This window comes from Pan paniscus, chromosome 6 (assembly GCF_029289425.2).
Source record: "Pan paniscus chromosome 6, NHGRI_mPanPan1-v2.0_pri, whole genome shotgun sequence".
NCBI classification, from domain to species: Eukaryota; Metazoa; Chordata; class Mammalia; order Primates; family Hominidae; genus Pan; species Pan paniscus.
Window position 1 is genome coordinate 85,776,451 of NC_073255.2, and position 24,540 is coordinate 85,800,990.

The window sequence follows — 24,540 nt, forward strand, 5'->3', positions numbered from 1 at the left end:
TAAAACTCATTTAGGCATATAAGTATGGGCTCCCTTCTGGGCTCTCCATTCTACTCCATTGGTCTGTATGTCTAATATTAGGCCAGCACCATACTGTTTTGATTAACTGTAGCTTTGCAGTGAGTTTTGAGGTTGGTAAGTGTGAGTCCTCTAACTTTGCTCTTTTTCCAGACTGTGTTGGTTATTAAGGCCTTATGCCATTTCATATGTATTTGAGAATCTGCTTTTCCATTTTTGCAAAAAAAGATTGTTGGAATTATGATAGACATTGCACTGAATCTATAAATAGCTTAGGGTAGTACTGACACCTTAATAATACTGTCTTTCTATTCATGAATATGGAATGTCTTTTGTCAATTTCTTTTTATCTAACAGAAAGTGAGTTACAGGAAACAAGCCAAAAGATCCAATGGCAGCTCTAGTCCCCTAAACTAACATGGCGTTCATTTCTCTACACTATGAAGAAAATATGACCTACTAACCCTGGAATAATTTCTAGAGTCAATGAGATCTTACATTAAAAGTATAACAAAAATCTCAGAAAAACAGCTATTTAAACATTAATTATTATTGCTAACAACTTAGATAAGAAAAGTTGTCATGGTTTTATGATTGTATAGCTCCATCACAAAATTAATCAGACACATGGACACACAATAAAACATATTCTTACACATAGAAACACACACACAGTAAAATACTGTTAGTACTCTTTATTTATATAACTTTGATATTATATCACAGAAGAAGGAGAGGTTATTATCTATAACTAATATATTAAAATAACATAAAAATAATTACACTTTATTCCATTTAATTCCTGTAAGAATACAGTATCTCATACAACATCTCATCATAAACCTCACAAACTTTCATGAGAGGTGCAGAAATGTGATTGTATCTCGGAATTGTCTACCTTGGCTGATGGAGAGATGGATGTGGTATTATTATAGAGAACTGCTCAGTGTACTAGAGTGGTCTCCAACCATTTATGTTAGTAGACATCTCTCAGTAAAAAAAAGTTTTGAGTATACACTCCTTAAATCCACATATTTAAAAATTATAGACATCAACTATTCCCCGCTCATTAAACTGAATACTAGTAAAGTTTAATTTCTTTTTTTAAGAAAAAAAGTACTAGTATTTTCTTTCTGGAACTCAATGAATCATCTTGCACTCTATAATGAACAGCACACTGCTTTAGAGTATGGTGTTTTTTTAAAAAAAATGGAGAAAATAAAAGATTTTGCTTCTTATTACATATCCTTTATTTATTCTTAATACTCAGACACTCTGAAGTGCTCTTTTTTTTCATGGTGCTACTCTCTCACTTATTCTGTTAATGCTAGACCATCCTGGCCAACATGGAGAAACCCCATCTCTACTAAAAATACAAAAATTAAGCCAGGCGAGGTGGCTCACAGCTCTAATCCCAGCACTTTGGGAGGTTGAGGTGGCAGATCACGAAGTCAGGAGTTCAAGACCAGCCTGACCAATATGGTGAAACCCCACCTCTATTAAAAATACAAAAATTAGCTGGGCGGGGTGGCACGCGCCTGTAATCCAGGCTACTCAGGAGGCTGAGGCAGGAGAATCGCTTGAACTCGGGAGGCGAAGGTTGCAGTGAGCCGAGATCAGGCCACTGCACTCCAGTCTGGTGACAGAGCAAGACTCAGTCTCAAAAAAAAAAAAAAAATCTCTTTACTTGATCCATTTCACAAAAGAATTTCCAAGTGTTGCTCTTGAGGTACAGATGAGTTAAGAATGCTGATATATGGCTGGGCGTGGTGGCTCACACCTACAATCCCAGCACTTTGGAAGGCCGAAGCAGGCAGATCACAAGGTAAAGAGATCGAGACAATCCTGGCCAACACGGTGAAACCCTGTCTCTACTAAAAACACAAAAATTAGCTGGGCATGGTGGCGTGCACCTGTAGTCCCACCTACTCAGAAGGATGAGGCAGGAGGATAGCTTGAACCTGGGAGGCAGAGGTTGCAGTGAGCCGAGATCGTGCCACTGCACTCCAGCCTGGCGACAGAGTGAGACTCCATCTCAAAAAAAAAAAAAAAAAAATGCTGATATATGACATAGGAGTAAAGAAGGTAAGAGAGTCCAAAGAGGGATAGGTGGTTCTCAGAAGTAATAGAGGGGGAACTTGCCCTGTTGGTGGGCAGGAGACTGGAGAACAATGAAAATCACATCTAGAGGGCAAACAGATATCTCAAGAGGTATGACGCATTCTCACAAGGTTTTCCTTCCAGAAATCCAACGGGAATTTATTTATTTATTTTGAGATGGGGTCTTGCTCTGTCACCCAGGCTGAGTACAGTGGCGCAATATCGGCTCACCACAACCTCTGCCTTCCGGGTTCAGAGATTCTTCTGTCTCAGCTTCCCGAGTAGCTGGGATTACAGGCATGCACTGCCACACCCAGCTAATTTTGTATTTTTAGTAGAGATGGGGTTTCTCCATGCTGGTCAGGCTGGTCTCAAACTTCCGACCTCAGGTGATCCACCTGCTTTAGCCTCCCAAAGTGCTGGGATTACAGGCGTGAGCCACCGTGCCCGGCCTTGTTGTTTCTAAGGTAACAAATAGTTCCTCCTACCTAATGATTTGTCAAAATACATTTTTGCTCAAATGACATTTTAGAATGACACCATAACTACAATGCTCAAATAAGTATAGAAAGATAATGTGAACCGCAATGCTTGGGTAGACAAAAAGTTCTAAAGATGAGGGAAAGTTATGTAATTCAGACTTGAACCAATGGTGTGTGTGTGGCCTAGTGGTTTTCGTTAATTTTTTTTTTTTTTTTTACTTAAACTTACATCACTGAGCCTTTCCCGAGAGCTGCTCCGGTGGAAGCCCTTGGATTCTCCACTGGCACTTTCACTGTCACTGTCCCTGCAGCTGTTCTGTCCTGGCTTGAGCTAAAGGCAAAAGAAAAGAGAAAAAAGGAAAAAGTTAGTGGTCTGCTTCTTAGTTCCTGTTTTTGATCCTTGTCAAGAGTGAACAGCCAGGCACGGTGGCTCACGCCTGTAATCCCAGCACTTTCGGAGGCAGAGGTAGGAGGATCATGAGGTCAGGAGTTTGAGACCAGCCTGACCAACGAGGTGGAAACCCCGTCTCTACTAAAAATGCAAAAATTAGCTGGGCATGGTGGCATGTGCCTGTAATCCCAGCTACTCAGGAGGCTGAGGCAGGAGAATCGCTTGAACCTGGGAGGCGGAGGTTGCAGCGAGCTGAGATTGCACCAGTGCACTCCAGACTGGGCAACAGCGTTAAGACTCCGTCTCAAAAAAAAAAAAAAAAAAAGAGTGAACAATTTAAGGTTCTGATCTTTAATATTCTTCTCAGTTTCTGAATACTGCCAGGCAAGCTGCCATAGAAAAAATACAGAGGGTAGAATAAGCAAAATATTCACCATGAAATGTCAATGTAGAGAACAGAGTGGGCAAGCCTTAAATAAACACCTAAAAAGCCAAACCTCAAGGTCCATAAATTAGAAAGCAGTCTTTCCATCAAATTTTTTCTTCTGTTCCACTGCAATTTTTTTTCAATAATGAAAAGACCAAAAATGTTGAATAAACTAAAGTGAGATTACACCAACTATGATTTCTTACCTTTTTTCTTCTGTCTTGTCTCAAAAACAGAAACAAATCAGAGCAAAATAAAATAAAGTTTTCTTCTCCTAGGAAAAAATGATGAGATGCTGTGATGTTATCCTTCAAACACTGGGATGGCACCTAATGATCTTGTTAATTGAGATAACATCCTGGAGGTTTCTTACTACATATTTAAAAGAACCAATGAAGACCTACAGATTAAGTAAATTAAATCAGCACTTATTCAACAAATAATGTATTAAGTGCCACATGTGGGCTAGAACTAAGTGCTGAAGATATGGTACTACACCAAAAAAAAAAAAAAAAAAAAACCAAAACAAAAGTCATCTCATGAAGTTTACATTCTAGTGGTTTCCACACATTTAACAAGCTCTGGTTTTCCATTAAAAATGAACAAAGACATAAAATTGAAAACCATCAGTCTACATAAGACTAAGTCATAAATATATGGAGTACTAGTCTACAATATCATCACCAAACACATTTTCAGAAACACCAAGCTATGTAGTACTGGTTACAAGTCACAGCCCCTTGACAATGTTTCCAATATAACAAGAAAAAGGCAGTACAAGATAAGCAAATACAACACCACAAGGAAATACATGTTCAATGAAACCAAAAAGTAGCCAGGGAGGTTCAGAGAAGTGATTTCTGAAGCCTTGGATTTTAAAAGTAGATTAAACTCATATGGCTGAGAGGACAGTGAAAGATACTCCATTGAGGAGAAAAGCAGAAAGCAAAGACAGAAAAAGCAACATGCTGGGAAATGATCAGCAGTTTCATTTGAAACAGAGTTCCTTTGGGGAGACAATAATAAGAAACATTAGAGATGGGTGCATGAATGAAAACGTGGAAAATCTCAAACTAAACATAAGCTCCATTTTTCTAGACAGGAGGAAACTTCAAATAATAGAACAGGCAATAAGTAGCAAATTTTTGCCTGCAGGATTTCAAGTGGCTATGGTGCCTAGGGGAAGATGAAACCAAGATGAATAGAGTGAGGCTGAATCAACATTCCTTGTAGTCTTTGAAGACTACAGTTCAGACCTCACTTTTGGTTATACCATTCACAGAGTCAGCTTTCCCCAAGTCTCCAAAACAAGGCATTCTTTTTTGCTATCATCCTTTCCAGAAATTCACCTTTATCACTTTCTTCTAAAATCCCTTTCTCCGGGAAGCCTTCTGCAAAGGAGCCCAGAAAATTGATGCTAATTTTACTTTGTATCCTTCCTGAGCTCTTAAGTACTTAGTTTTCTCCTCAGTCAACGCTAAACCTCCTCATTCTACGCTAAACCTCCTCATTCTAAGTTAATTCAGATGCAAGTTGTATGAGGCTTTTGTTATTACTATGGAATAAAAGCTCAGAATATTGTCATTCTCTTCGATTTTTCACTTTTATATTGATAATAAAGGAGAGATTTAATCTACAATGAACATCGCCTTGTCTCCATTTCCTGAATGTTTCTTGTCCATTCCTGCTCTGCATTTTTTTCACACCATATTCCCTCTGGAATGTTCACCCTTACCTTCTCTGTGCTTCTGATGTCAAGACGTTTTTTAAAGCTCAGATCTTACCTCCTCTGTTATGGTCTTTGAAGAGCTCTTTCTTTCTATTATTTATTTTTTTAATTATGACACATTTTTCAAGCTCAAAAAGCCTATTGTTATAACATAGTTATACTGATAATAAAGTTTGCATGTGGCATGGGCCCTCCAATTCATAAGCAGTATCAAACTCTTATCCCACTGATTCTGAGTTAAGTAAGGGCAGGTAGAACTACCTCCAAGGTATGGATGAAAAAACTAATTCTCAGTGCACAGTTAGATGTTTACATTTGACATGAAGTAATGATTCTGCAGCATATTAGTACTCTCCACATAATATGTTCTAAATTTGTATGTGGTACCTGACTATAGTACGTTCACAAAGAAAATAATCTTGTTAGGTGATATTTGATCAACACCTTTATGGCTGAGCACAGTGGCTCATGCCTATAATCCCAGCACTGTGGGAGGCTGAAGCAGGGGGATCACCTGAGCCCAGGAGTTCGAGACCAGCCCAGAAAACATTGCAAGACCCCGTCTCTATTTACAAAACTAATAATAAAAACTCAGTTCCCAACTTAGATGAGAGATACATATCCAGCTGGGAACTAAGACTATAAAGAGTGTCAAGGATTTTCCTAATATCCAACTGGCTTAACAAAACCTGGACATTGCACCTGGGCCTTTTCCATGCTTCTTCATGGAAGGAAAATGATGACTTTACCAAGGCACAAAAACAGACTTCAGTGGACCTGACGTAAATTATCTGACTAAATGTTGATCTAGGCTAAGGGCAAAACCCAAGAAGGACTGAGAGGAAGCAGCCTGCTAGCCTTCCCAGTGCCCTGCCAGCAAAAAACACTTCAGTGAATTCTCTTCAGAGAGCCTTACATAAAATCCACCCCTACACCACCCCCTTCTCCTCCAAAGCCAGGCTCAAGTTTAAAGGAAACTTAGGGTTTTAAGCTGTCAGACAGCTCAATATTTCAAAGAAATGAACTGACTACAGTAAGTACTAAAGCTAAACCACAAGATTTCAGGCAAAGAAGTATTCATTTCCAATCCCATGAATATATTTTCTTTCTTTTTTTTTTTTTTTCTGAGACGGGGTTTTGCTCTTGTTGCCCAGGCTGGAGTGCAATGGTGCCATCTCTGCTCACCGCAACCTCCGCCTCCCCGGTTCAAGCGATTCTCCTGCCTCAGCCTCCTGAGTAGCTGGGATTACAGGCATGACAGGCATGTGCCACCACGCCCAGCTGATTTTGTATTTTTAGTACAGATGGGGTTTCTCCATGTTGGTCAGGTTGGTTTCAAATCCCCAACCTCAGGTGATCTGCCCACCTCGGCCTCCCAAAGTGCTGGGATTACAGGTGTGAGCCACCACGCCCAGCTGAATATATTTTCAAACTAGCATTTTAGCCACATCCAATGGATCGTTTGGGGTAGCATAACTAACTCAGAAGTTGTAATCCTTCACCTGAAATTCCCAGCTATTACCTACAACCAAGAAACATCACAAAGGCCAGATGCTGGCTTAAACATTTAAAGAGCTAAGAAAAATTGATCTGCTTGCATTGATTTGTATGAGCATCCATGGCAGCTATTACAAGAAAGCTTTTCCTATAACTGATACAGTAAGATTTCTTACCATCAGCCTTTACATACTTCAGGACCTTGTTTATTTAAAAATTACTATAACCCACTCTCTGTTGTGAGAAGCTTCTTCCCATTAGAGTATTATATATTCAATAGTTTGGGCACCAGAATGAGAACAAAATATGCAAAATGAAAGCCAGCTGGTATCTGGCATGAGTGGCAGTAATTCTATCAAAGAGATTAACATCTTTTATAAAATATAAGAAGCTAGTTTGTTTTTCATTAGATTTCACTGTCAACAATATATGCTCCAAATTCTGAAATTGTGATCCCATTACAGTGTTAACTGTTATTAATGGCTAATTAGGAAAATAACGATCCACAGTTATGTCACTGCTAATGAACATGTAACGAAGTCCCATCACCCTAGACTGCGTGAAGGTATAGCAATTCTGTGCACATCTGCTTGGCATTTGTGAGCTGGGCTATCCCATTCTTTTCAGCTTGGATATGGAGAGTTTCAAAAAGATGCTACTTGCCCAGTAGGTGTCATTAATCCATCAAACAAAATTTACAGAAGGATAAATTATGTGGAGAATATATCTATGCCTGGAATTTGAGAGGAATGATGCGAATTATGCAGGCAATGTAGAAGACTGTCCAAATGGAATCTCCTTCTACAAATTTGGTTCCTCAAAGTAGCACATATCCTTTTTCAGACTGCTGAGTTTTTCTGTGGGAATGTAAATGAACTCTATGCAAAATTTGGGGAATGTTTCAGTAAGCTCAAAAGATTCTCCTTTTTCAAGAAAATTTTAATATACCCATAGACTACACTACCATCAAAGCAGCCAAGTATTTAATCTTGAAAAATACTATTTTTATTTTTCAAGATAAAATTGTCCCCAAATTGGGAAAGTATCATGGATTGGATAGAATTTGTACTATTTTATTCTTTAAGTTTTAAAGCGTATTTCAGATGACAGGTACATGAACCAAACTAAAAAACTTAATGAAAAATGCTGATGAATCAAAATAAGCAAACACAAAATAACTACAATAAGTAAAATTATAAAGTTGGATAGAAAAACTATTTTTTAAAAAAGAAAACTATATTGTATCTTTAAGTGTACAGTGCCAAGTTGTGAATAAAAGCTAAAATTATTTTAACAAATTTTGGACACAAGGGCAGGGCAAGGAATTTTTCTGGGATCACAGAATCAAAGGTTCTTTTGTTATCATCTACAACAGCTAGAGAAAGTGTTTTAAATAACAATTTGATAATCTTGAAGCTAACCATTAGTAAAATTTAAATGTTAAAAATATTTGCGTTCCAAATAATTATCAAATATTAAATGACTCAAATCATAATAGAGAAAGGGAAAGAAAATAAGAAAAGTGGCAAAAAAGCAAAGTGTAAAACAAAGTGTTCTGATAATAATATAAATACATTAAGCTCCCATTTAAAAATAAAAATCTGGTTTGTGTTGGGTAAGACAGATAGATGGACAGATATACAGATCAATCAACAGATTGATGTCCCATTATTTATTAGTTACAAAGAACTCCTAAATTTAAAAAAAGAGAGAGGGAAAAAGACAAAAGATTAGAAATAAATAGGTAAAAAAATCACCTGTCAAAGTCATTTTATAGTGATGAAAGGTACAGTCTTTACCTTTTATACCTCTATAGTAAAGTTCTAAGTTATAAACCATTATACAAAACTATACAAAGTAAAAAATATTCTAAATAATAAAAGAAAGCAAAAGAAGGTGGGAGCCTTTAGCATTCTACTAATCAAGGAACAAGAAAACAAAACAATGAAAAAGGATGCAGAGGTTAAAAAATGAAGTTTGACTTAGTTAATATACAGTAAATTGGGTAACTTAAAGAGACACACCTAGAGGATCTATGGGACATTACCACCAACTGAAAATGTACCAGGGTAACAAAGAATATAAGAATAAATTTCAAAATGTAAAAATTATATGAACAGACTTCTCTATGATAAAAAGTAGTAACAGTATTTTATGTTGAATATCCATATCACCTAAAGAATTTTTTAAAGTCTGTCTACAATTAACAACTGGGTAAAAGACAAAATCACACATACACCATTTAAAAATTAAGAAAATGAAAATTATAAATATATAAATTTTAAAACTTATGTTGTAAAATCTTTGCTAGAAGTTAACTCATGGACTTAATGTATTTTCTATTAAATGTGAAAGAATAGAAATAAATGGCCTAATTATAAAGATTGAAATGAACAAAAAAGAAATAAGACAAAAAGGCAAGTATAGGTAAAATCAGAGGAAGAGAATTCTAAAAATGAGAAGAACATCATTAGAAATTAAAATATTGTACAGTTAGTAAACTATAGTATAATCTGGGGGGAACCCATAAAGATATGAGATACACCTCTAACACATTTAACTATAAAAGAGATGGCAAGCAAAATAAAAAACAGATAAATTTCTAAATACAGAAGTAAACATTCTACAGTGATACTTTCAAAACCATAATTAAGCAGTCTAAAGTTTTTAAGAAGATTTAACAACATTTGTTCCAGAACGTGAAAAAATATGGAAAGCTAACTTGTGCCAAAATCTGGTGACAAAACAAAAAATGAAACTACAGGATGACCTTCCTAATTTAAAAAGCTGCAAAAATCTGAAGAAATACAGCAAATTAAATTTAATAATATATTAAAGCATAGCCCACCAAGTTCTAACAGGATTTTTCACAAGAATTTAAGATTCTACCAATTTGCAAATGGTCACAAGGGAAATTTTTGAGGTGATGGCAATGTTGTATGGTGATGATTGCATAACTCTTTAAGTTTACTAAAATTAATTAGCTTGTACCCTTATAATGAGTGAATTTTATGGTATCTAACTTATATTCTAAAAAAGCAGTTTATTATAGAAAGGAAAGATTCCATCAGTTTAATTTCTTACTCCAGAAAGTCAGCATCCTGTTAATAGTTCACTTGATTAGGTCAGGCTTACAGAAGAACTTCCTTTCATAAAGTCAACTGTGCTATATAAGAAAACATGGGAGTAAATAAGGGACAAGTACTTTTAGGGTCATCTTGGAACTCTGCTTACCATGGTGGATTTTAAATAAGAAAGTTAGGGCTGGGCGCGGTGGCTCATGCCTATAATCCCAGTACTTTGGGAGGCCGAGGCGGGCGGATCATGAGGTCAGGAGATCAAGACCATCCTGGCTAACACAGTGAAACCCCGTCTCTACTAAAAATACAAAAAAAAAAAAATAGCTGGGCATGGTGGTGGGCCCCTGTAGTCCCAGCTACTCGAGGTGGGGCTGAGGCAGGAGAATGGCCTGAACCCGGGAGGCGGAGCTTGCAGTGAGCTGAGATCGCGCCACTGCGCTCCAGCCTGGGCGACTGGGGCAACAGAGCGAGACTCTCAAAAAAAAAAAAAAAAAAGAAAGAAAGAAAGTTAGGTATTCCCTTGAAATTCATGTATCATAAAGTCACTCTAATGCAATTAGATAAGTTTCATTAATGCAAAGTAAGAAACAGGATTTTTGGATATGTTTGGACTTTGGAAAGTTATTTATCTGTGTTAATGATGATCCCAATAAACACTTTAGGCATTATTAGACAGGAAATGACTTAAAATTGTGCTATTAGCTTAGAAAATAAAAACGACTGAAGTGCTTCCAGCTGCCAAACATGCACATTATTTAAAGGGGTTCAGTGGACTTCATAGCAGTAGAAAAACTAAGTTAATAATTTATTTATTTGTTTATTTATTTATTTTTTGAGATGGAGTTTCACTCTTGTTGCCCAAGCTGGAGTCCAATGGCGCGATCTCGGCTCACTGCAACCTCTGCCTCCCGGGTTCAAGCGATTCTCCTGCCTTGGCCTCCCGAGTAGCTGAGATTACAGGTGCCCACCACCACGCCTGGCTGATTTCTGTATTTTTAGTAAAGACAGGGTTTCACCATGTTGGCCAGGCTGGTCTCAAACTCCTGATCTCAGATTATCCAGCCACATCGGCCTCCCAAAGTGTTGGGATTACTGGCGTGAGCCACCGTGCCCAGCCCTAATAAAATTTAAAAAGGAAAATAAGCCAAGATCAATCTAACTATATAGTCTCAAACATAAATAAGAAGCAGTTAAGAAAATCAAGAGCGATCTGACCGACTTTGATATCATTACTATAGACACGCTCAATCCAGACAGCAGAACTTAACTGCTTATCAAGAGAATTGTTAACTCTACTCTCTATGATTAGGCCAAGAGGATATTACGATACTATTTCTTCATAATTTAATAATGTGAAGGCAAGAAAATGGAAGTGTAAAAGGCAGTGTTTGATGTATAACTCACATATCTATCTACAACTTGGATACTATTCCTAGGTTTAATTATGCTGTAAAATGTAATTCTAAGGCCCCCTCACCATCTGAATGGACTCTTCCTCTCAGCAAGGGCATTCTAAGGCTAACCTGAGGGACGGATTCAAGCCATGATGGGGGACAGGGACCGGACATGCCTCATAATAACCTCCTCCCTTTCAGAATTACTAATAGAACAGACTCTCTAAGTCTGATGAGAAACATTTACAATTTATTCTTTCTGAAGCCTGATACCTGGAGGCTTTATCTGCATGATAAAACCTTGGTCTCCATAACCCTTTATCGTAGTAAGCCAGACATTCCTGTCTATTGATTCCAGATCTTTAGATAATAAATTATCTCTTTCAACCAACTGCCAATCAGAAAATTTTTAAATTTTTGACCAAAAAGTCTAAACAATAGAGAAAAAAAGATGTACAAGAATAGAAATGTACAAAAGATGTACAAGAATTAAAGAGAAAGGCCAGAATGAACAGATTGCATTTGGCACTCCTTGAGTATAACCATGGACTAAATGATAAATCTGTTTTCAAATAGGCTCAGAAATTCACACACAATACACATACACAATGTAAAAAATAATGTGTTGAAGGAATATTTGATTGCTTTAGTACAGTTTTCAGCTTTCTTAAAATAAGATTTTGATTATTAAAAAGTAATTTAGAGACAATATTATATGGTTTTCAAGGATGAATATAAAAAATAAACACACAAAACTTACTTTTTATGATTTTCTATTTTTAAAAAACATGTTTCAATAACTTTTTAAATGGCCTGTCATGCATTAAAATAGCCACCACTCTCAAATAGAAAATGTCTTCTATCTTTTGTTTTTCCCATTCTAACACGAAAAAACTAAAAGTGTCCAACTGAAGGTCTGAGAAAGGAAATATGTAAGATGAGTCTGGAACACCTTGTCATCCTAGCAAGACCCTGACAAAGGGGCTTGGGAGCCAAACTGAAGAGGTTCCCACTGACCAAAAATGTAACAATTTGGGCCGGGCACGGTGGCTCACAATCCCAGCACTTTCGGAAGCCGAGGCAGGTTCAAGTGATTTTCATGCCTCAGCCTCCTGAGTACCATCCTCGGCTATTTTTTTTTTTTTTTTTTTTGCCATGTTGGCCAGGCTGGTCTGGAACTCCTGACCTCAAGTGATCCACCCACCTCAGCCTCCCAAAGTGCTGTGATTACAGGCATGAGCCACAGCTCCCAACCTGGAATTATTATTTACATTTTGTTGTAGTTACAGTAAAAAAGCAGAGTCCTTTACAGATACACAGTAAAACATTAATGGGTGAGATAACTTGAGTCTGAGTTTTATTTTATAAAATAATCCAGGGGATAGGGGGAGCAGTACCTATTGGGAAGGGGGAAGTGTAGGGATATAGAGGAAGTAAGATTAGCCATGTCTTAATTGTTGAAGTTAGATGATGTTGGGTTCATTATACCGTTATCTTTACTTTCATGTATGTTTTAAAATTGCCATATTAACAAGTTTTTAAAACTTTGTTTCTGGAAAAAGCATTGTTCTTCTCTAACCCATACATTTACTGTTTATCCATTTTAATTGAAAAATTATGAGCATCTAGAATTTGTTATAATATAAAATACTTTGGTTGCAAGCTATCAGAACTTCTTGAATATTAATTCTGACAGCAAATCTCTATCCAACTTGCCACTATTTTGATCCCAGTTCATTTCAAATGCAGCCAAAAATTAAAATCTCATCAAGACTAAGCCCCTACACTGTCCATAGCTATCTTAATAAACTATATATCACTAAACTTATCATTAGTGACTATCCCATGAAAGGCCATATTACTTCCATGAGGACAGAACTGAACTGGTATACCACACACTAGAGTTAAACTTTTTTTTTTTTTTGAGACAGAGTCTCGCTCTGTCGCCCAGGCTGGAGTGCAGTGGCATAATCTCAGCTCACTGCAAGCTCTGCCTACTGGGTTCAGGCCATTCTCCTGCCTCAGCCTCCTGGGTAGCTGGGATTACAGGCACGCCCACCATGCCCAGCGAATTTTTGTATTTTTAGTAGATACGGGGTTTCACCTTGTTGGCCAGGATGGTCTCTATCTCCTGACCTCGTGATCCGCCTGCCTCAGCCTCCCAAAGTGCTGGGATTACAGGCATGAGCCACCACATCTGGCCTATGTTCTAGAATATTTGAGAACATATCCAAATATTAATAGCCAAGCATATTAAGTTCATAACATATCCCTGTTATAAACTTAATTGTGAGGCCAGGCATGGTGGCTCATGCCTGTAATCCCAGCACTTTGGGAGGCCGAGATGGGCGGATCACGAGGTCAGGAGATTGAGACCATCCTGGCCAATAAGGTGAAACCCCGTCTCTACTAAAAATACAAAAATTAGCTGGGCATGGTGGGGCGTGCCTGTAATCCCAGCTACTCGGGAGGCTGAGGCAGGAGAATTGCTTGAACCTGGGAGACGGAGGTTGCAGTAAACCGAGATCACGCTACTGAACTCCAGCCTGGCGAAAGAGCTAGACTCAGTCTCAAAAAAAAAAAAAAAAAAAGCTTCTCATCTGGGATTGGCCAATAAGGAGAGCTCAAAAGCTGAGTGGTAACATGAAAAGTATTCATGTGTGCTAGTGAGCATACAAAATCAGTCTTTAGATTCCATAGTCTTCAAAACGTGCTATCACTGATTTTGTTCTTGAAACAGTGATCATATGTAATTTCAGATATTTTAGATAGTGAGGTATCGGATTATAAAGAAAAAGTTGCATATAATTACAGTTAGTTTAAGAAGTCTTCATCCTGGCATTTGAAAATTTTTAAAGTACTTGTTCAGCAAAAGGTCAAAAACCACTACCAAGAAAAGTTAATAGCTCTCTTAGTATTATACATACTTACTGACGAGATTGCCACTTTTATGTAATTTGGATAATATGAAGCATTTAAAAATCCTATTTATTTTACCTAACAAGTATTAAAAAAACCCACTCCTTTTCTTATGTTGTTAAAGATCACTACAGCAAAAACTTTTTTCTGACATATCCTGCAATGACAGAAAGCTTTTAAAATGTGTACTAACAATCACTGATTTCTTAATAATAAAAATAACAACAACAACCTTTATAAAAGAAATCCTGGGTAAATTTTTAAGATGGTGCTTTCTATGGAGATGGTATAAAGATTTTTTTTTTTTTTTTTTGAGACAGGGTCTTACTTTATTGCTCAGCCTGGAGTGCAGTGGTACGATCACACCCCACTGCAGCCTTGAACTCCTGGGCTCAAGTGATCCTCCCACCTCAGTCTCCCCAGTAGCTGGGACTACAAGTGTATACTACCATGCCCGGCTAATTTCTACATTTTTTTTGAGAGACAAGATTTTGCCACGTTACCAAGGCTGGTCTCGAATTCCTGGGCTCAAATGATCCTTCCACCTGGGCCTCCCAAAATGCTGGGATTACAGGCTTGCACCACCACACCTGGCCTGATTGTTCTTTTAATACTGAATGAATCATTCATATGACCTCCAGTGCCAGCATAGTCCAGTTAGCAAGGGGGTGTGCCCCTGGAAACAAGAGCACTAACTGCACTAATGCTATAGTTATAAAGGGTCAATGGAGCACCATGACAAGGACGACCCCACACCCTACATTGTCCTGTGTCACTTATTCACATTATGAGCCTGGCCTCTGAGGAACCTGAATTAGAGACTCAAGGTTTACAACAAACTTCACTTTCATGTAGCAAGTGACTTTCACTCAGCTCCAGAAGATTTATAAAGACCCTCCCATTTTTAACCTGCGCAGAACAGACTTAGGAAATGAGATAATTCAGTTTTGATTAAGGGGCAAGTGAGGTAAAGGAAACGTAAAGAGAACCATGAATTTCCCAACTATCATTCATTTTTGGTCTAAACACATGGAATTTCTCCAAGATGCAGAAAGATTCAACTACATAAAACTTCTAATTCTTGTCATGATTTTACTGATTAATATAAATTTATGAGAAGCTAAAAATTTTTCTTAGCCAAACTCACAGACAAAAAGACAAATACTAGGGCCCCCAGAGACATAAATTAGGATCTCATGCACAGGTAGATTTGTTCTCTCCACTGTAGCTCTACACACCTGGCAATTAACTAGAGCCAAGGTGACATTAGCTGAGATTTTCATTTTGGGGGGTAAGAACTTAAATGCACCACTGTTTGGCTATCAACACAGGGGAGAGGCCAGTAAATGAAGAGTTTATTTCTGGCTCTTGCAGCTATAGTGCTAATGTATATTCTCAGTGGCATCCAAAGTATCTCACTGGCTCCATGTAATCAAGAAAGAGAGCAATTAATATGCCCACTACATAAAACAAATGTGGGTCCGGGTATGTGCTTACGCCTGTAATCTCAGCACTTTGGGAGGCTGAAGCTGGAAGATCACTTGAGGGACAAGTTCAAGATCAGCGTGGGAAACATAGCAAGACTCAATCACTAAAAAAAATTTAAATACTGCCAGGCATTGTGGCATATGCCTGTAGTCCCAGTTACTCAGGAGATTGAGGCACGAGGATTGCCTGAGCCCAGGAGTTCGAGGCTGCAGTGAGCTATGATTGGCCACTGCACTCCAGCCTGGGTGACAGAGTAAGACCCCATCTCTATAAAAACAAAACAAAAGACAAATATGCAGTCTTCATGTATTACTTCTAAGCATTAAAAAAAAACGCTATAAATTAAATTGTACTTCCCAATTTACAGACAAATAAACTAAAGCTGAGAAAGACTAATCTGTGCCAGGTCACAAGGCATGAAACAGCAGAGTCAAGACTAGAACCCATGCCAGCAGTAGTCTGTATAGCCATCAACAGTTATGCAGAGCTAGTGGAATATAGTAGTAAAAGTACATCCTTAGAGTTAAAAACGTAAGCTGTCCTTCATTCCTCTAAATGTCTAAATTCTGTTTTGATGTTGAATGTAAAATAATCCACATGCACAAAGATAATCTTAAAGTTTAAATCAACTATTAAACCAGCTCTGTTTAATAGATTCTCATCACACCATGGAATAAAAAAAGTCAACTCACCCTCCTTTAAGAAAAAAGAGAGAAAGAACACAAAATATATGCAGTGGGTAAGGAGAAAAAAAAAGACATACTTCAGCTATTCAGGACACTGGTGTGCTTTAAAATTATTTTTCACTTCCACATTCCAAATTCCCTAAACTCCAAACAGATCAAAGTTTTACAGATTATCCCTCAAAAAAAGACAAGAAACACAAATTAATAACTATTTAAGCATTCTGTTTCATCATAACAAACAGATGGTTTTAATATTCTAGAGGCTAATTCCTGAACAATTAAAAACACAGCAAGACATTAACATCTAATGAAACATTTTAACTACCAGTATATGCATCTGCCATTAATTCCCACACAGTAAGGTCTTGGATCTCCTCAATCTGTTCTTTATTAAGGAAAGTTTTCCACTCTGAATTTAGTGAAGTAGAGAATTAACAACTGTTTTCAATCAGCAATCAGCAGGATATTTCGCCAATGTGTACTGAAACTATGTACACATGTACACTATCAGACTTAAATTTATCCTTACAATGGCTTTGATGTACACACATTTACAATTTAAGAACAGACCCAATTTTCTAGTTAGGATTTTTCCCAAAAAAAAAAAAGAAAAAACAACTTATGCCACATTAGCCCCTTGATATATAATAGAAACTCTCATTGAGCTGCTGGTAAGAAAAAAGGTGTATATATTGAATAACTGCTAATTTTTGACTCAAATTGCCAAAAATAACCTGGACAGCAGCTTCTACCATTGTGCCAACATGGAAAGACAACTATCATAAGGACAGTAAAGGACAAGTGGGCACATCACATTCTCTGATCTAGTAGCTTAAAAACAGGATGATCAATTACCATTAAGCTGCTTTCATTTTTGTGATAATAATGTTGTACACATTTGTCTACTCTTACACTATTTTATTTTTATTTTCATTTTTTTTTTTTTTTTTGAGATGGAGTCTCACTCTGTTGCCCAGGCTGGAGTGCAATGGCGTGATCTTGGCTCACTGCAACCTCCACCTCCCAGGTTCAAGCGATTCTCCTGCCTCAGCCTCCCAACTAGCTTGGCTTACAGGTGCACGCCACCATGCCCGGCTAATTTTTTTTTTGTATCTTTAGTAGAGATAGGGGTTTCACCATGTTGGCCAGGCTGGTCTAGAACTCCTGACCTCGTGATCTACCCACCTCAGCCTCCCAAAGTTCTGGGATTACAGGCGTGAGCCACTGCACCCAGCCTACTGTTATACAATTTTCTAATAATTGTACATAAATGATTTAATCCTCACATAAATATTTAAAGTGAGAAAAGTAAATTTTAATGTACCCCTTTACAAAGAAACTAAAATATAGAGAGATGAACAACTCCACCAAGACACCCAGGGATTGGGTGGTAAGCTGAGCCTAGAACGTGGATCCCTGATTGAATATTCTGTTTACTGCCCTTGAGGCAGTGCCTACTATTTGCTGTACTGAGCTACAGGTTCCTCTCAGAACCTGTGAGGCAGATATAATTATTACTAATTTAGAGTTAAGTAAGTGGAGGCTCAGGTTAACCTGGGATTAAACAGAAAGGAAGAGATGGGCCTAGAATTCACATTCAGGCCTTTTTATTCTGGAGTGTGCATTATTTCCAAAACATTATGCTACCCCTCCAGAATAACATTGTATTAATAATTCATGGGCAATGGAGGCATGTTATAACACATTGCAGTGTGTTTGTTCCTTTGGATAGCTCTAATATTTTTCTGATTTACTGACCAAACATTTAGAGTAAGCAATTAGCAAACAGATATAAATAATTATTCTGGTATCTCTAAAGGAATAAATTTTAAGTAAATACCACACACCTTAATGATATTTTTACAACCATGTCTCTCAATTCTGGATGACTAATACATAATTTGCTGCGGTTGAATCTTAATATATTAACTGCATTAATATAAGAATAAATTCTACAATACTCTCTCAAATTTCTTCAAACACTTCAAATAATTAAAGCAGTCTCTAACAGTTTTTTTTGGTCATATTAGACCAGACAAGCAATTGAGAATATAATTTCATTTACCTTAGCCATCTTAAAGAAATTTGGATTAAATTAATGATGGAAAAAAAACTATAATCAACTGAAGTTAGTTTTATTTCTTACTCAAAATCTACAGGTGCCATGAAATTGCTGTCTGACTTGTAACTATAATCTTATTAGTATAAGATTATTAGAAGGAAAAGAATAGAAAGGCATGTAGACTAGCCCATTTATTTAAAAAGCTCTGCTAAATTCCAGTGCTTATACCTACAATACATATACGTACGTGTGTGTGTGTGTGTGTGTGTGTGTGTGTGTGATCTAACCAAAGAAACTATAATGCCAAAACTATATGAAAATACCTGACAGCTGGTAGCTAATGGTAAAAGGAAATCACCAAAAAATAAAAAATAAATAAAAAGTAAACACTGCAGGCTGGGTGTGGTGGCTCACACCTGTAATCCCAGCTCTTTGGGAGGCTGAGGCAAGCAGATCACGAGGTCAGGAGATCAAGAATATCCTGGCTAACACGGTGAAACCCCGTCTCTACTAAAAATACAAAAAATTAGCGAGGCGTGGTGGCAGGCGCCTGTAGTCCCAGCTACTCGGGAGGCTGAGGCAGGAGAATGGTGTGAACCCGGGAGGCAGAGCTTGCGGTGAGCCGAGATCATGCCACTGCACTCCAGCCTGGGCGAAAGTGCGAGACTCTGTCTCAAAAAAAAAAGTAAACACTGCAAAGTAAGGGGTATCTACTTCATACTTCTTTGCTATTGGACAATGAAAGCTTAATGAAGTCTTTAAACCAAAATGTTACGGTTGAACGAATATGTAAAGCTATTACAAAATATATAAAATAAATGTGGGATTTTTCTTAGCAACCAGGTGGACATATTTTACTTATGATATCTGTCCAGTACTTACAGCAATAATATGGAGAATATTTGATAAAAGAGTAAGAGACTATATTGTCACAGCAATGGCTGGAAGTGACATGGGGAAGAAATTCTAGTTGGGAGACAGAGGACATATTTTTAGTGGAATGATTTTTTTTTTTCCTATTAAAAACTCCCTGACACATTAAAAAGTCATTATAGACATACTCTCTACCTTTTTATTTTTATTTCTTTAATTTTTGTTTTTTGTTTTTTGAGATAGGTCTCACTCTGTCACCCAGGCTGGAGTGCAGTAGCACAACCTCAGCTCACTGCAACCTCTGCCTCCCAGGTTCAAGCAATTCTTGTGCCTCAGCCTCCCAAGTAGCTGGGATTACAAGCATGCACCACCATGCCCGGCTAATTTTTGTATTTTTAGTAAAGACGGTGTTTCACTGTTTTGGTCAGGCTGGTCTTTAACTCCTGATCTCAAGTGATCTGCCCACCTCAGCCTCCCAAAATGCTGGGATTACAGGCATGAACCACTCTTTTTAGAAGGAAGGAGGGGACCTGCACCTTTTTTTCTTTTTTTTTTTTTTTTGGCAGTTCTTATGAAAATTCATAAGCCAGATAGCATTCAATAAATGTAAAGAGCTAAAGAATTTGGTTTTATAGAAAAACATCAATTAGCATAAGAAAATTAGCAATTAAGGAATCATTATACAACATATATCAATATTACTAATGAGTGAACATATACTCTAAAATTCTAGCTTGAACTCTTAAAACCAAATATATGCCAGGCGCAGTGGCTCACGCCTGTAATCCCAGCACTTTGGGAGGCCGAGGCTGGCAGATCACCTGGGGTCAGGAGTTCGAGACCAGCCTGGCCAACATGGTGAAACCCCGTCTCTACTAAAAATACAAAAATTAGCCAGGTGTGGTGGTGTGCGCCTATAGTCCCAGCTACTCGGGAGGCAGAGGCAGGAGAATCGCTTGAACCCAGGAGGCGGAGGTTGCAGTGAGCCGAGATCATGCCACTGCACTCCAGCCTGGGGGATAGAAGGAGACTCTGTCTCAAAAAAACAAAAACAAAAACAAATGTATATGAAGCATCACTACTTTACTGTGATTACCTATCCTTCATGACAGCTGTCCTTGGGTTCCACACCTCATATTCCTATTGTAATAAATTATTTCCTGGGTCTCCTTAGCAATGGACCTTTGGCCCAATGTCATTTGCTACCTAAATTTAAATGTTTTTAAATCTATCTACTTTTTCAGTACATGAAATTCAACTTGATACTCTTGAACAAAAGAATGGTACAACCAATGAGAACGCATGGACACAGGGAGGGGAACATCACACACCAGGGCCTATTGTGGGGTGGGGGGCTGGGGGAGGGATAGCGTTAGGAGAAATACCTAATGTAAATGATGAGGTGATGGGTGCAACAAACCAACATGACACAGGTATACCTATGTAACAAACTTGCACGTTGTGCACATGTACTCTAGAACTTAAAGTATTTAAAAAAAAAAAAAGAATGGTACAACCGTTATAGCTTTCTACTTCCACAGACTTTGTGGTCAGGTCTATGGGGATAATCCAATAAAAGGGGACATATTTAAGTTCCACTCTTAAAGTTGTATTCATAAAAAATGCAAGACCAGGCCCAGAAAAGTGTCCTAAAGCACAGAGATAATTTGTGCAAAGATGGTTATAAACCAGAATTTTTGCTGAGATTCTAAATGAAGATGACACACTCTAAATGCAAATGACATTAATACGGAAGCCAGTAAAGAGGTTCATGAAGTTGAATAAGAGATACAGCATTATTTCTGGAATACTGAAGACAGCGACCACAACAAGAGTTACTTACTGAAACAAATTTTAACGTTAAGGAATCTCTAAAAGCTGATACCTCCTAAAACTGGAATACAGTCTAAAAATACATATTTGTCATTTTTTTTTTACTGCTGTTCTCTACCCTTAATTTTGTGATGCTTTACTTGCCAACAATATGCTTTTCTAAACATAATTCCAAACAAACTACATATCAGAGATATGGATATATATGTAAAAACTGAAGAGTAAATACTGCAGAAGAACAAACACTTGTACCAATTATGTCTTTCTACTATTTCTGTTCTTAAAACTAATAAAATGTACCTTTCTTGTGCAGTGACTGGAAATACTACAAGAAAATGTTTGCAGAACTTGACTTTTCTGGAGGAATTTTTAAATGTAAACACACTTTAAAAATAACCATCATTTTAATTTAACATTAAATAGGGTAGGTAGTTGAGGCATAACGTGTCTTTTTCTGCCTTAAAAATGCCACAGAGCTCAATCCAAACTTCTGATCTGAGTGGAAGAATAAGCTATTTCCTATGTCCCAGAAACCTTACTGTCACTAGGGCAAGGAGAAAACTGCTCATTGTGAATTGTATTTAAGGGAGCCAAAAAAAAAAAAAAAAAAATCCCCTGAGTCACAGGGCTTAAAGCCAAAAAAATGACCCCCACCAGCCAAAGTCACCATTCAGAAACCTATTATTACAGAAGAAATTCAACACGTAGAGAACAGTCCTAAGTTAAGGAAGATGCTAAGATCCAAGAATTTTAACCTACGCTGACATTTCATCCAAGGGAGAGTGCAAGAAAATCTGCCTTTACCTGTAAACTTTGGCTTCCACAAAAAATATTGATTCTAACAGTTTTTGGAGTTAAATACACAAGAACATGTACCAGATTCCCTTTCTTCCTTCTCCTAGTTTTGTGGCTAGATATGGGAAAGGAAAAGAGAGAGAGGAAGAGGTTTTTTTCAAGAAATGTTGAGGTTAACAAAAACAGCCTAAGACCTGGCCTTTGTCCATGGACTAAATGACTAAAAGGAATCATGACGGGCAGGAATTTTCAAGGACCAACGATGTATGACAAAATAAACAGAAACACTTCTGGGGATAAGAAAAAACAGTATAAGGCCGGGCACAGTGGCTCACGCCTATAATCCCAGCACTTTGGGAGGTCGAGGTGGGCGGATCACCTGAGGTTGGGAGTTTGAGACCAGCCTGACCAACATGGAGAAACCCCATCTCTACTAAAAATAAAAAATTAGCTGGGCGTGATGGCGCATGCTTGTAATCCCAGCTACTCGGGAGGCTGAGGCAGGAGAATTGCTTGAACCCAAGAGGCGGAGGTTGCAGTGAGCCGAGATTGTGACATTGCACTCCAGCCTGGGCAACAAGAGCAAAACTCTGTCTCAAAAAAAAAAAAGAAAAGTTTAAAACTTCTGGATTTATAAGGTCAAGGAAAAATAAAAAGACATGGTCTACAACATCAACAATTGGAGAATTATAAAAGTAAAAAATCATCCCTTTCCTTGGCTTTTTATTTTTTCCCCCTTTGAGTGAGACTCCAGGCTGTCAACCACCGGTACCCCACAGCTAGCCATGGCAACAGCTGCATGGCTCTGTTGTAATAAACTGGAAAAATTTAATAGCTTTTATTGTTCTGCAGTGGTGTCTAAGCATATCCACTCTCCCCTCCTAGGACTCCCAGCCCCGCAAGGGCAGCAATGAGAGAAGATCTCATTTACCTAAAAGCACTTATAAATTTTTAATTTGCTTTAACAAGTAAATTAACAAGTCCCTCATTCAGGCAAGTTTTATGGCTTCTTGCCACTTGGGGAAGGCCGTAAAAGTTTTATAGATAATCCAGAGCTACTGAGACTGCTCATAATAAATTGTCTGTTTCCTGTTATTTTATCAAACCACTGGGCTTCTAATGACTTAAAGTCACAGTTCTCTTATATTCAGGCTTTTTATGAGGCCATATTTATAAACTCCAAAGAATACCTTAAATTATACTGGGCCCCTGCTAATCATTACGAAGATTTTTTTTTTCTTTTAATGGGAGCTTACCTTTAGCTCACACCCAGCTAATAAATGCTGCAAATGTGTTTTGGAGACAGCATGCTGATTCTACGTATTATTTAAGATGCTGCCTTACCCAGAGTTTCCATTAGCAAATGCTTTCAAATATCTGCAACCTCATCTGTTCTGTACAGACTCACCAACAGTTCTTCCCATTTGAGTGCCATGCTTTCTAGACTGCCGCACTTTATCCTACAAGGGAGCAGCCTGATAATTGCATGAAGCATGCATGTCAAGAGGCTGAGCTTCCAGTATGTGGACTAGAGTGTGACCTTGGATTAACATTAAATTTAGCTCCTAGTTACCAGCAAGCCATTCAGACATGAATCACAATTAAAGACAAGTACCATTCAAATTATTCACCCATTTTTGACTACTGATTATCAGCTAGGAATGGGGTTGACAATGTATAGAATACAGAGAATAAGATATTATGCCATTTACTATTAAGAATTGTACAGATATACTCAGTGTTAGAAATAAGTGACAAAGTAGGGAGAATGAAATATGCTCTCCAAACAATCTCTGATAATGTGGAATTAGTGGAAGTGCTAAGTGGCCCAGTATGCTTTGTGATCACCTCTATATTTTATACATATGCATACACACATGTACATGCAGACATCAAGAGGCATGCATTTTTTTCAAATTAGTCTATCTAGGGAGAGAACCTTAAGAAAATGTCACCCACCAGTAAGAGCAGAATGATCTATATAGGGCCTTTAAACAAAATGATTCAAAAGGTGAAGAGATTACATCTCCGTTCATGCAAATACAACATGCACTGCAGGATGCACACTGAGTTCTTGATTCATTCATATTGATTTTTCCCCACAGAAAATACACCTTGAAGATTAGTAACACCCAGTGTAATCTCATACAAAGGTTCATCATTTAAATAATGACTGTTCTTATATCATATTCATGAGTATTTGAACCATAGCACCTTGTCCAAAGCTGAAATGCATGAACCTCTTGGCCAAGGTGTCACTGAAAATGCATTCGTACTAATTCTTTTCAATTTCAGCCCTTTAGGGAAGGCACAAATAACACTAGGTAGAAGAAGCAAAAAGAGAACGTAAGATAGCAAAGCTTGGTGTAAATGCTGCCCAATATCACTTTTCAAGGATCATGCATGCATGCTGACACTGGCTATCCCACTTCTAGAATAACTTAATTTCTACCTTAATTTTGGCATTATATTCTAATTCTCTTGGAACACTTGCTAGAGAAAAGATATGATGATTTCTATATGGTACTTGAACTCAGCATTATCCTCCTTCTGAATTTTCGGAGGTTTAAGACAGAACACAGTTGGCTTCAATAAATTTTATTCTCTCTGTAAATCTGATGTAATAATAATGAAAATTATACAAACTCAAATGAGTATAGTCCTTTACACAGTATTTTCTTTTTCTTTTTTTTCTTTTTCTTTTTCTTTTTTTTTTTAAGATGGAGTTTCACTCTTGTTGCCCAGGCTGGAGTGCAATGGCGCGAT

General features: G+C 37.6%; 1 protein-coding gene across 13 annotated transcripts in view; it reads right to left on the minus strand.

Annotated features, from left to right (window-relative positions):
• AUTS2 (activator of transcription and developmental regulator AUTS2) overlaps positions 1–24,540 on the minus strand; it is a 1,193,236-nt gene that overhangs the window by 666,409 nt on the left and 502,287 nt on the right. For all 13 annotated transcript variants that reach the window (XM_055114461.2, XM_063606264.1, XM_034964274.3 and 10 more), the window contains exon 3: positions 2,830–2,931. In XM_055114461.2, the coding sequence (XP_054970436.1) occupies positions 2,830–2,931 (102 nt within the window). The remainder of the gene's footprint in view (positions 1–2,829; positions 2,932–24,540) is intronic.